The sequence below is a fragment of the Cynocephalus volans genome, chromosome 17, assembly GCF_027409185.1.
Source record: "Cynocephalus volans isolate mCynVol1 chromosome 17, mCynVol1.pri, whole genome shotgun sequence".
Classification (NCBI taxonomy): Eukaryota; Metazoa; Chordata; class Mammalia; order Dermoptera; family Cynocephalidae; genus Cynocephalus; species Cynocephalus volans.
In genome coordinates, this window is record NC_084476.1 from 18032037 (window position 1) to 18045541 (window position 13505).

The window sequence follows — 13505 nt, forward strand, 5'->3', positions numbered from 1 at the left end:
CAAAACAAAATATGTGCTGAAATTAGTGGTCAAGTCCTTTAGCACCATTGTGGGCTTAGTATGTTTTTTGGATCTGTGCTTTTTTTTTTTTTTTTTTTTAACTGAGATCTTTCTGAGCACTTGTCTTTGTAACTACGGAGATGAAGTTCAAATAGCTTCAGGTATTAAGCTATGGTTTTGGGAAAGATGATACGGGTTTTGCTTATCAGGTATGGCTCTAGAGAGATGAAACGTGCTAAGCACAGAACAAAGAGCTTAGTCCTCTTTGAAACACACTCTTTCTGTTTTCACTGTACACACTCTTTTTTTTTTTTTGAATAAAATTCACTTTTATTCAAACATATTTACTGGGTACCTACTAATGGGCTAGATAACAGGAGAATGGGCAGTGGAGGAGGAACTGCCTCTTGCATTCAAAGAGCTTACAGACTAGCAGGGACATGAACACAAGCACAGCATGATACAATGTGATCAGTATTCTAGTAGAATCTGAGACTTGTACAAGGTCCTTATGGTTGCCAACAGAGGGGCTCCCTGAGACTGCAAAAGGCCTCCAGAGAAAGTAATGGAAAACAGGGTGAAGACAGGAAACGGCATCAGTTGAGCAACTATCTTGTACTGAAGGCTTTATGTGTGTGATTTATTTGAATTTATTTTCAGGTTTGTTAAGGTATAATTTACATACAGCAAAAATTTATCCTTTTAAGGTAGATCATTCTATGAATTTAACAAACATTTATTCAGGTAACCACCACCACAATCAGATATAAGACAGTTTATTTAATTTTTACACCAGCCTTACAAAGGAATCTTTGATGAGGAAACTGAGGATCAGAGAAGTTAAGGCTCTTAGCTTTTACAAGTTCATGCAGTTTGTAGGAGCTGGAGGCAGAATTTTAGCAGGAGAGAACTTGGCATGTTTGGAAGAGAGAAGCAGTGGTGTGCAGGGTGCACAAGGAAAGGGAGAAGGGTAAGAAAAGAATATGGAGATATCATTTGATCCAGGGATCAGGTAGCACAGAGTCGTAGAGGTGTCAAGTTGGTTTTTTATCATGAATTCTGTAAAGAAGAATTCATGATAAAATAATTCTTGATTCATCCCACACCCATATTTGAATTGAATCAACCTCTTCTTAAAGCTTCAAGAGTATCTTCATGTGAAAATTTATGAAATTGAGTGAAAAAGTATGCTGGCCTTCTTATCCTTGGTGATTTTACAGTTGAGACTATGTTTTTTGTTTTTTGTTTTTTTTTTTTTCATAGTTGAAATTGTAAAGTCCCTTTGTTCCCAATCGCTTTTCATCAGTATAAATCCTTCTCTACATTAATTTATTAGTTTACTGTCTATATCCCTCACTAAAAGGTAAGTGCCACGAGGACAAGAATTGTCTTTCTAGTGTCTCACCCTTTCTCCAGATCCTGGAAGAGTGCCTGGCACATAATGGATGCCTAATTGATCATTGCTTAATAAATGAATGAACAAAAGCATGGATCAGATTCCTAGAAAATTAATGTTGGAAAAAGGCTTGATGGTCATCTCATAGAAGGGTTGGAAAATGTTTTCTTTAAAGAGCCAGATGGCAAATATTTTAGGCTTTGAGTACCACATAGTCTCAGTAGCAACTTAACTCTTTCATCTCCATGGCTGTGCTCTCATGACATTTATTACAAAAATAGGCTACGGGTCAATTTGGCCCATGTACACAGTTTGCCAACTCCTATACCTATCAGTGTAGGCTAGGTTATGTTGTGCTGACAAACAATTCCTGAATCTCAGTGGTTTGCAAAAGTAAATGCTCATTTCTTACTTATGCTACATGGTGGTCACAAGTCTATTGTGATTGTACTCCTCTGGTGGCCCGTATGTGGAACATTGTTAGTTTTGTGAAAGGAGAAACTGATGAACTCATATGTGAGTTCTTAAAACTACATTTTGGAAGTGATATACATCACTTACACTCACATTTCACCGGCCAAAGCATGTCATATGGACTCATCTGAGTTCAGAGAGTGGGGGTGTGTAATTTTCTCAAAAGGAGGACATCTCAAGAAGAGGTGATGAATATGAATTAATGATAATACAATCTATCACATGTCATTTGAATCTTGAGTTTGATGGAGGATTCCGGCCATGTCAGCTTTCAGACTCTGCTTGTATGCTTCCAGTGATGAAGACTCCTCTACTTAACAAGGCAACCTGTTTCATCTTTCAAAACTTTTCATTGCTGAAAAGCTTTTAGTTTTATTGTGCCGAATTCCTTGTACCTATGTCTTTCACCTAAGGGTCCCAAGTCTACTCTTTAAGGTCTTGCAGAATAGATGATGAAATTTACAAACACAATAGATTCCTCTAACTGGCAGGTGAAGGAGGGCACATTTCCTAATTCTTAGATCAAGAAAGCCAGAACCCACCCTTCCACCCCCACCCCCAGGTAGCTGCCTTTCTTCATTTCCCAGAGTGTAAATGACCCATCACAGAGACAGGGCTGAACTTCTGAATGAGATCATAGCCTTTTTGCCCTTTCTGCACAGTTTCACCCGATGAATTATCGTCTTATTTTCATTCCACTCCAATGAGCTGTCAGCGATGGATACTGTAATTCACAGCAATAGAAGCACAAACAGATGGGTAATTGACCTGCATGCCTTCATTACACTGGAGTTCAGCATGGCTACTGGAGCTATAAAGTCCTTTATCTGCCAGTCTGAAATCCCCAGGCTTTCACAAGAAAGGGGATCAGGATGACTTTTTGCAAAAGGTACAGTCCTTGTTGTTCTCTCCACCTTGTGCATTTCAGAATGGACGGGATTTGACAAGCAGAACTTAGCAAGTACAAGACAACAGCTGGGATTCCTATAGGGCTCAGAGATATCTACAGGAAGCCATGTTGTGATGCAAGAACAGGATAAAAAAATATTTATATTCAGCCAAAATAGAACCTGCATGTTTTCCCTCTTCCCCTCGACACTGTGAGAGATTGTGCCCTTAATAGCTAATAAAATTGTTCAGAAAAGAGCAAATCGATTAAAAATACCACTGTATTAGGTACTTAGGATACAGAATAAAATAAAACAAAGTGGAGCAAAAACAGTTCATAACAATGCACGGTTCTGTCCTTGAACGAGACTAGATTGATACAAAGTGCTCACACGCTGACCCGTCTTGGCTGGAGGCGTGCGCTGTGCCATGGCACACTGAGCTGCCTTTTCTTATCCATTCAGACCATGCTCATGCTTCGATACTCAATCCACATCCCACATCCATCACAAAGTCTTCCCTGTTGACCATCTCCAGCCTTATTGTCTTTTATCTTTATAATAAATCATGGACTTATTCAGTATTTGAAATATATTTATTAAACACCTATTATGTGCCAGGCAAAATAGTACTTTTAATATTGTAATAATTGATCAAGGCCTTTCTCTCTTGTTCTTGGATTTTGTGCTTTAGTTTCGAGAGTCTCCCAATAGCCTCTCTGCTTTCTTAGAAGGCTGGAAGCATGTATGAAACGTCTTTATGTCCCACAGCAATTTCTCACATACTACTTGTTGAAAGAAGGAAGAAGCAGCTAAGAGTTCCTATCAGCAAAACAGAAGGATCAAGGTCAGAGATGAAGATTGGGCTATAATCACCTTATCTTAGGTGCACCTTCAGCTTGTGTTGGTTGGGTCTTCTTTTCCAGACTTTAAATGTTCCCCATCCTCACAGAGCATGTTCACCTGAATCAAGTGCCTGCTTTAGACAGCTATATTGACAATGTCATTGAAGTTCTCCAGGGATCCAATGTAAAGTTTCTCTGAAAGTGCTTATTAGTTGAGCATTCTCCTATGTATGGTTGAAACTCAACAACACAGACAGCCCCCATTTCTTTTTCTGAATCCGAGAATCCCTGCTTGTGATGGAAGAGAATCCTTAACCTTTTGTTGCTTTGAGAAATGCTGTTCCTCTAATGAGCTCCAGATCTCTGCTCTGCTATTCTTCCCTTCAGAGTTTTTGATCTTGTCTCAGGTACCAGAACTCCTCCTCGTCTGTAGGGAACTTGGAAGCAAACAAACAAAAGAAGATGAACCTTGCTCAGAAAGAAAGGTGACGGCCAGGTTGGTTCTCAGCTGGAAGTAGTTCTATTGCCTGAGTTCTGTTCACATGCGGTTTTCTCTTTCTAGACTGCCCTTTCTGTGGAGCTCTCATATTTAGCTGTCTATGAGGTCTCAGTTCTAATGCCACCTCCTCTAGTACAGTGCAGAGTATCTCTGACCACTCCCACTCCATTTTGGGTTAAGTATTTTTCCTCTGTTTTCCCTGAAAAACTTGTGCTTCTGGCAGGTCCCTGGTGTCACTGCGTCCAAGCCACTTGTTTACATGTCTCTCTCCTTCACTAAGCTGTGAGGTCTGCATGAGAGGAAGTTGCCCACCTGTCTTATTTATCCTGGTATCCACAGAACAGTGCCTGGCACATAGTAGGAGTTAAGGGATATGTGTGGAAAGAAGGGGAAAGGGAAGGAGGGAAAGACAGAAAGGAGGAGGGGAGAAAAGGAGGATGGGAAGAAAGATAAAGGAAGGAAGGAAGGGAAAAAATAAGGAAGAGAGTAAAGAAACATGGATGAGCCTGGAGAAACTTATGTTGAGTGAAATAAGCAAAGCACAGAGGGATAAATACCACATGCACTCACTCATAAGTTGGAGCTAAGAGAGAAAGAAGGAAGGAAAGAAAGACCACCGTGGTGCATTGGACTTGCAGAAGGAGAGAACATACCTTGGGATACAAAGTGGGGGGAGTGAGGTGGGGGATAATTGGCTGTGGAACATGGGGTACAAACGTTTGTGGTAAGGTGCATGCCGCCAGTATGGATGTGGCCTTCATATCTTGGGCACAAGGGTGACAATCAGCTTTGCATCTCATGAATATTCATAACCAATTAAAAAAAGAATATTTATAGAAGACAAAACAATGGAGTAATAAATAGTGAAGACCTGTAATAATTATTATAGTGCTACTAAGAGAAAATGCACTCTTGGAATATTTCATACTGGCCCAAATGGGTCTATTCAAGGAGGATTTTCCCCCAAAGGGCTCAAGTCTGGTCCAGATAATGGATCATGACTTGATGTGGGGTAACGGGGGAAAGCTAATGCTATTGAACACATAATTGTGCCAGTGTATTAGTATGCTCAGGCTGCTATGACAAAATACCATAGACTGGGTAGCTTACACAAGACGCATTTATTTTTCACAGTTCTGGAGTCCGCAAAGTCCAAGATCAAGATTCCAGCAGATATAGTGTCTGGTGAAAGGGAGGATTCCTGGTTTGTAGACAGCTGCCTTCTCACTATGTGCTCACGTGGCTTTTCCTTGCTGTGTTCTCCTGGAGAAAGAGGACTTCCCTGTCCCTTCTTCTTTTTATAAGGGCACTAATCCCATCATGAAGGCAGCACCCTCAAGACCTCATTTAAACCTAATTGCCTGCAAAGTCCCCACCTCCTTATACGCTGGAGGTTAGGATTTCAATATATGAATGTGGGGTGGGAGCACAAGCATTCAGTCCAAAACAGCTAGATTGTGGCTTAAGTGCTGTGTGTGCTGTTTTTCTCATTAGTATATGAGGAGACTGGGATTTCAACTTCACAGCCAAAAAAACTGAGTTTCAGAGAGGCTAAGACATTGCCAGAGGATCCTCTGTGCTGGAGCTGCCACAAAGACACCAAGCAAGGAATGTGTCCAAGTCCCTGCCCTTTCCCTGGAGAGGGGAAAGTAGCTTTGTGTTTCAAAACTCAGCTCAGATTCCTGGATTGAGTCCTGATTCTGTTACATTAGTTGTGCAGTTTTGGATAGGTCACCTAACTTTTCAACTCTAACACCCCAAAAGCCTAATGAGGCACCTTTCTTTTCAGTCAGAGTGAGGTAGAGGATCTTCCTTCTTTTGTTCAACAAATGAGTGAAGGGAGCCTACACTGGGCTCAGCCTTACTTTACACTCTGGCTTTTTGTAGTGGACAGACAGCACCCTCCATCCCTAAAGCCCACTCTCTTATGGGGGAGATGGAAAAAAAAAAACAACAATAAAAAACCAATTAAAAAGATAATTTCACCCAGTTATTAATCCTATGAAGAAGATAGAAGAGGCATTTTAAGTTGGGTCTGGAAAGGTCTGGATTACAGGATGAGGGGACCGTGCAGAGATCTGGGGAGGGCATATTCTAGGCACAGGAAAGAGCAAGTGCATAGACTATACGAGGAGCAATACTGACACTTTGGAGGGACTGAAAAAACGGCAGGGCATCTTGTGTGGTCTGAGTGAAGAAGGGAATATTAGGAAATAAGAGGAAGGAGGGAGGCAAGGAAATAGAGACATCCCGTGATGTAACAGAGAAAAGAAGATATAATACCTTGGCACCCAACCTCTACATAGCGCAAAAAATTACTGTGAGACGTATGTGTGAAAGGTGGGCAAGACTCGAAAAGAGAAAGACGGAGGCTCGATGTTCCTACCTGTGCACTGCCCACTCGCTCTGTGGACCACTGAGGCATTCCACCTTAAAGTACAGCAAGATTTTTTTTTTTTTTTTAAGGATAACGAGATTGAGAGGAAAATATTCCATATGTTTAGCGTGGGTGGGTTGGTTTTCAAATGAAACTCTCAACTATTGCCTGCCTGGCTTTTGTGAGGCAAAATTTATGTACTTGGCACTAATGGTGGCCTTTTTCTCTCTCATTTTCTCAGTTTTCCTTTCTGTGTGTATGCGTGTGTGTGTGCATCTCTGGGAACTATGGGGACAATATATTCCACCACAGCCGGCAGTTGTATATCTTTCAAACAGTGAGTCCACAGGCCAAATCCCCCTCCAAATTATTTATGACTCCTATTGAAGCCGGCAGGATTCAGGCGCCAATCTAGGAGGTCAGCAATGGGCCTCTTTGTTGGACACAGGTCATTGGGAGACGACTCTGGCTGTGACTGCTGTGTGAACCTCCGCTGCTGTAGAGATGGTTATGTAACTTTAAACAGTAATGACATTTTGCAGAAAAGTGCTTTTTAATTGCTATGTCTTCATTATTCTCTTTCGAAATTGCCCAGGAGATTCTGCCTCAGAGACAGCTCGGCATGTTCTGAGTTTCCATTTTTAAAGAGCAGCCCGTTTTGTGTTTCAGCTGCTCCCAGAAAACTCCCAACCCCAAACTTCATCTGTTTTCAGTTGCATTAAATGGGGTAGGTAATACTGCCTTTTGTATCCTTGCCAGACGGAGAAATGATTTGACGCAATTTTCTAAAAATGCTCTTCCCGAATTCCTTTTGGGCTGGGACCAAGAATAGAATATTTTATCCCCTACAAAAGGGAGAAAGAAAATGATAAGCAAGCTAGAAAAATAAGACTGAGAATATAGTCTGCAGAGTTCCTTTAAGCAACAGAAACTTAACCCCAATCCATAGACTCCATTGCCTGGAGGGAACTGGGATCAGCTAAAAATAAATTTTGCTTTGGAAGAGAAAATAGTGATACAGATAAAATGACTCAATAGTGCATACTCTGAAAGAATTGGACACTCAGTTTAAAAGGAACTTCACAGCTTGATTTGTTCTGTCCCGCCTTTGGGTATCTGTATCATACCCCTGTATAGCAGCCCTTCAGAACAATCACTCAAACTCATATGGACCCCCTGTTCATTGGTGTGAGGCTCACCCAGTCTTCCAGCAAGCCATTGTCCAGCTGTATAGCTCTACCTGCTAGAACACCTTCCATGCACATTGACATATGCACTTTCCTGAACAACCCTCCCACCAGTGCAGGTTCAACAGGCACAGAATTCTAAACCCTCCTCCTTGTGAAAGCTCACCAAATGTCTGAAGACTGCCTTCTGAGTATTTTCTTCTTCTGGTTAAATACCTGAAGCTCCTTCATTTATTCTGAAGGTTCTGTTAAACCTTTAATAACTTTAATAACCTTTAATAAACCTTTAATAACTCAGAGGATGGCATCATCATCACTATCATCATCATCATCACCATCATCATCACATTGAAAATAGAAAACATTTATTGTTTGTTTGCTATGTACCAGGAACTGTTTCAGACAATTTGCTAGAATGCTTTCATTTAGTTCCCTCAATAACCCTCTGATGTAGATACTAAAGTTATTTCCATTTTACGGAAGAGAAAGTGGAGCCTCAGTGAGAGGCCAAATAATTTGCATGAGATGCCGTAGGTGATAAGTGGAGGAGCCTGTCTGTAGCTATGCCCAGCTCTTTCTTAACTACAGTATTGTGGTTTCTTGCTGCAAGGCGTGCTGGAGGCACAGTGTTCTCTCCCACAACGCCCCTCTGAAAGCATTCTATTTTAGCTGCCACATAAAGACGGGTTGAAATGATGGGGCTTCGTTATTGGTTCTATTATTATTATTTTTATACTTCAAGGAGAGAGAGGAAAAGATAAAAAATCTAGAAACACAACTATGAAGTAGAAAGTGAAAGAAATGCTGATCTTATTCAGCAAATCCCTGGTAAGTAGGATGAGGGGATGTCCCTGAAGCATGAATGAGAAAAAAATAATCCAAATAAAAATACAGTTCTCTTTTACACAGTGGATAGCAAAACCATGACTTCGTATGTGTTAGAGACTAAAATTGTGAGCAGATCCAAATGAGATGGAGAGAAATGTCCCAGGTGAAAGCACCTTAATCAATTAAGGTGGCCCAGAGTTGTCCTTCTATCTACTCATAGGCAGTAGCCTGCTGGGCTGACGTTTCTAGGGTATCAGAAGAGTGCTCGTGCCCAGATAAATTCTTCTCCAGTGCTGGCTGTCAGGATTAACGCTTTGATGATTCAAGTACAGAGAAAAGATCACGAGATGTGGTCAGGAGTACTCACCCTATAACCATGGGCTAGTAGTCGCTTCCCCTTGGTAGGCCATGTCTTCTTTTTTAGAGCAAAGAATTAGTAATCATTAATTATCTCTGATATCCTTCATTGATATTTCATTTTTTATGATACAGTGGTTCTATGAAATTATATCATTACTTAAATTACTCTTGTCCTCAAAAATCTACCAATATATACCCATAATCCACAGGATAAAGTCCGAATTTCTTAGTGTATAATAAAGCCCGTGCACTCTGGCCTCTGCCCCTCTCTACAACCTGTTTTCCTAGAACACTACACGCCCACTCATCCAAGTTTATTTCGTTCACCAGGAACTACCAGACACATTGTCTCTCCTCTTTTTAGAATGCCCTTCCTGTTCTTTTTACATAATGATCTCTTACTTGCTTTTCAACTAGCCCAAAGTCTGTCTCCTCTATGAAGTTTTCCCTGCTGCCCAAACAGTGTTATTTGCAGTGTTCTGCTGTCCAATTGCCTCATATGGCTGTTTCCACTGTATGCCTATAAAGCTATGTTACGATGATGTGTGTACATGTCTGTCTCTGCTGATTATATTGCAAACTCCCCCAGGGCAAGGATCGTGCCTTTTTTTTATCTCTGTAGGCCTAGTGCCTAGCTCTGGACTTGTGCTTCATAAATAGAGTTCATAAATATTTTAAGAAAGGTAAAGGAAAGAAATGAAAGAAATAAGGAGAGATAAACAATAGTGCTGCGCTTTCAGGAAGGGTTTTCTCCTAAAATGAAAAAGTTATACACCGGATCCACCTCTAGCCTCTGCCCTAATATAACAGAATAGAGTATATGTTTTGGAGATGGCCAAGGTCATGACCTGAGAATTTTAGGTAGAAGTGATGCAACTGGAGGACTTGCCCATTATGCTCTGTCTGAATCTGGTAGGCCCAGAAATAGTTTGGTTCCAACACAGAGAGAGAAATCTAGCAGCTCAGATTCCTATGTATCACCTTTGGAAACTGTTAATGAAACACTTTTTTTTAACCTTTCTGTTTCCCCTTCTTGCTACTCTCAAACAGGTCTTCAGATAATATTTCCCCAGTATCTGCAAGAGAAGTTTGTCCAGTCGGCCTTGAGCTACATCATGTGTAATGGCGAGGGGGAGTACGTGTGCCAGGACAGCCAGTGTCAATGCCAGTGTGCTGAGGAATTCCCGCAGTGCAACTGCCCCGTCACAGACATCCAGATCATGGAGTACACGCTGGCCAACATGGCCAAGTCTTGGGCCGAAGCTTATAAAGACCTGGAGAATTCAGGTAGTGAGCCTAACTTAGTGCTGCTGTACCAGTGGCTTGTCTAGATTGTCTAACGCCAGAAAAGGAGACTCATCTAACTGGAATTAGGGCTGCTGTGAAGAAAAATACAGTGACCCCAACTCTTTCACTTTGGAGGGCCCAGAGACAGGTATAGTAGTAGTCACAGAGTAGACATTCAGTACATCTCCATTGAATAAAATAATGAATAGCATAACCCAGTGTGTGGCTGTATGATGTATTGTCTCCATTGTACCCAGAAGACAGAGAGTAAGTCTACAGAGAAAGCCTCTGGAGAGTGGAGAGTCAAAGGTAGTTGTATTAATTCTTAGGTGTGTGTGTGTGTGTGTGTGTGTGTGTGCTTATAAATAAATAAACACACATATGTGTATAAATTTATATGTGTTATGCATGTATATGTATGTAGATATGTCGATATAACCTAGAGATATAGATATAAATATCCAGGGAATTCACAGACTGTGAAAGCTGCAAGTCACTTCTCTGGAAACTCTGGTAGTTCTTTCTTTTTGTGGTTCAGAGAAATGAGTTTCAGGGGATGAAAGTCAGTCATCCAAGGTCATAAAGTGGGTGAAGTTGCCAAAGTTGAATCTCTGCTTTCATGGAACTTTGAGATTTGTCAGAAAGCCAGGCATTAATTATGTAACCATGCAAATGATTATGAAATTCCAAGTGTGCATGTGTAAAGATGGGCCAAATGCTGTGAGCAAATCATGTGGAATGGGGGGGGTCTGTGTGGTCAGGGAAGAGCCCCCTGAGGAAGAGCAGATGTCTAAGTATCTGACTGTGGTACAGAGATCAGTGGGTGGGTGCAGGTGGACCCATGGGAGACACAAGAAGAGAGATGACCATGGTGTGGATTAGGGGAATGGTACAGTAGTAAAAACAAGAAATAAGCAGAGATGCCAAGATTTTTAGAAAAAAAAAAAAATTGGCAGGGCTTCATGTTAGATAGGCTATGGGAGTTGAAAAGAAGAGGCGTATTGAGATGACATCCAAGAACCTCGCTTAGATATGCACGTTAGACAGCTTGATGGATGCTGAATCCCTTCAATGAGCCTAGAACACCCTGAAAGGTTTGAGAGAAGAACACACACTCAGCTTTAGACATAATAAGCTTGAGAATTCTTGAGACTTGCAAGAAGATATGCCATGTAGGTAGTTAGCATATAATATGTGCTCAAATATCTGTTAAATAAATAAACCTATGTAAAGAGCATTACTGTTTTTAAAACAGCTTTGTATTCCTTAAATCTGTTACAACAACCACATTAAAGTAAGTATTGCTATTGCTGTATTATAGAGAGAGGACACCAAGACCCTGTGTCTTCCCTAGGGTTACAAAGTTAGTAAATGACAGCGTTGGTAATGAAATCTCTGATTCCAAATCCAGTGCTCACAGCAGCTTATTAATTTCACTTTACCCCCCGGGTCTTAGTTCCCTCATCTGATAAATGAGAGGACATGTTTGTGTTTTTAATATTTGAATGTATTTAAATCTTTAGCCAAGAAACCCTTTGATCAAACAAAATCTTACCTTGGAGCCACTGTGTACCACAGATAAAAGCAGAGCTCTCTAGAGCAGCATTGGAAAATGACTGTTTTCAATGAACTCTTAGCTCCTAAACAGCTCTGGGAGCACAGGACACATCAGGGACTCTTCTCCTGCAGGGATGCCTTATGAACCTGCACCCATTAGCCCATTTGAAAATCCTGGGAATCCATAAAAGAGAGAAGTTCATGATGAAAATGTATTGTGATGATTGTCTGGCCTCAAACTAAAGAAGCACTTGATAAAGATGCTTTTGCAAAGAGATTCTACTGATTGTTAAAAATCAGAGGGGAGGACCGGCCCCATGACTCAGCTGGTAGCGCCGAGGCCACGGGTTCGGATCCTACATAGGGATGGCTGGTGTGCTCACTGGCTGAGCGTGGTGCAAACCACACCATGCCGAGGGTTGCGATCCCCATACCGTTCAAAAAAAAGAAAAAGAAAAAAGAAAAAAAATCAGAGGAGAATGCAGGCTATAGGCACAAGGAGTGGGGATCTTTAGCAAGCAATACTTATTCCCAAGGAAGAGAAACCACTTTGGGTGGGTAAGGAAACCCAGAAAGCTAAGCTGCTGCAGAATAAGGTGAACAGGCCAAGGAAATAATTTACGTAACACTTTCTCCTCATGCAACATACATTCCTTCTAGATATCCTGTACTTATCCATTTGAAATGGTTTTACGCATTAAGACATATCCATCTACCCATACATGCTTCTGTGGCTTCTGTGTGTGGGTGTCCCTTCTGCTCATTTTCAATTCTTAACCTTAACGACTCAGCCCCAGCTAATTTAGAGGGATTAAAGCCCAGCCCAAAGTAAAAGCCATTGATTCCTTGATGGCTCCAGTGTTGGTAGGCAAACAGAACCTTTTGAAATCAATTTTCTTATCAGACTTAAATCTGGATTCATTGGGAGGACTGTCATCCCCTTTGAAGTCAACAGAGTCCTCTGCAAGGTGAGCTGCCTGTCCCCACGGGGGGGGGGGGGGGGGGGGGGAGTCATGCTGGTCATTTGGGCCAGTCTCCTGTCTCCAGCCAGCTCACCGAATAAATCAATCAAGGCAGAGTCCTCCGCTATCCCTTCAATCCTACCTTACTATCCATGAACTATTTAAGAAGTACAGTTCTATGTCAGTCCCTCAACATTTGGATTAGAGACAATTATACCTGTTTGGCAGACGGGGAAACTGAGGCCTTGAGAGACTAATGGTTCACAGCTGTTCAGTGGTCAAGATGTAAATTGAACTTTTGCATGTCTGACTGTCTATAATGATGTGCCCAGGTTTTCTAGGAATCAGATACTCCTGTCTTCAGCAACTTTTATGTGTTTTTCACTCCCAACATGCTCAGCATCAGGCTTGCCCTCTGTATGTGTTGAAAGACGTATAGTATACAAAGAAACAACACAGGATTCAGAGCCAGGATAGAGTCTTAATCCTACCATTTAGTGTTCATTGGACCTTGGGAAAGTTAGCTAACTTCTCTGTGCCCTAGTTTCTTTACAATGGGGGCACTAAAAGTACCTACCTCGTAGGTTTGATATAAAAATCAGCTATGTGTTAGATGGTTAGGACTGTGCCTGGTGCCTGTTGAGTACTATGTAAGCATTTAAAAAACAAAATGAATATATAATATACCTGAAATTCCATGTAGGTTTTATAACATGAAATGAAAGTGCAGATATATATATATATATATATATTTTTTTTAACCCAACCATTGGCCTTTTGTCCCGCTAATAATCAACCCTTTCTTTAATTTTCCCGGGAGTTGGGGGAAAATGGTAGGGGGGTAGG

General features: G+C 41.3%; 1 protein-coding gene across 1 annotated transcript in view; it reads left to right on the forward strand.

Annotated features, from left to right (window-relative positions):
* BRINP1 (BMP/retinoic acid inducible neural specific 1) overlaps nt 1–13505 on the forward strand; it is a 130139-nt gene that overhangs the window by 88153 nt on the left and 28481 nt on the right. Inside the window, exon 5 of the mRNA XM_063082621.1 lies at nt 9904–10140. Coding sequence (XP_062938691.1) covers nt 9904–10140 — 237 coding nt within the window. The remainder of the gene's footprint in view (nt 1–9903; nt 10141–13505) is intronic.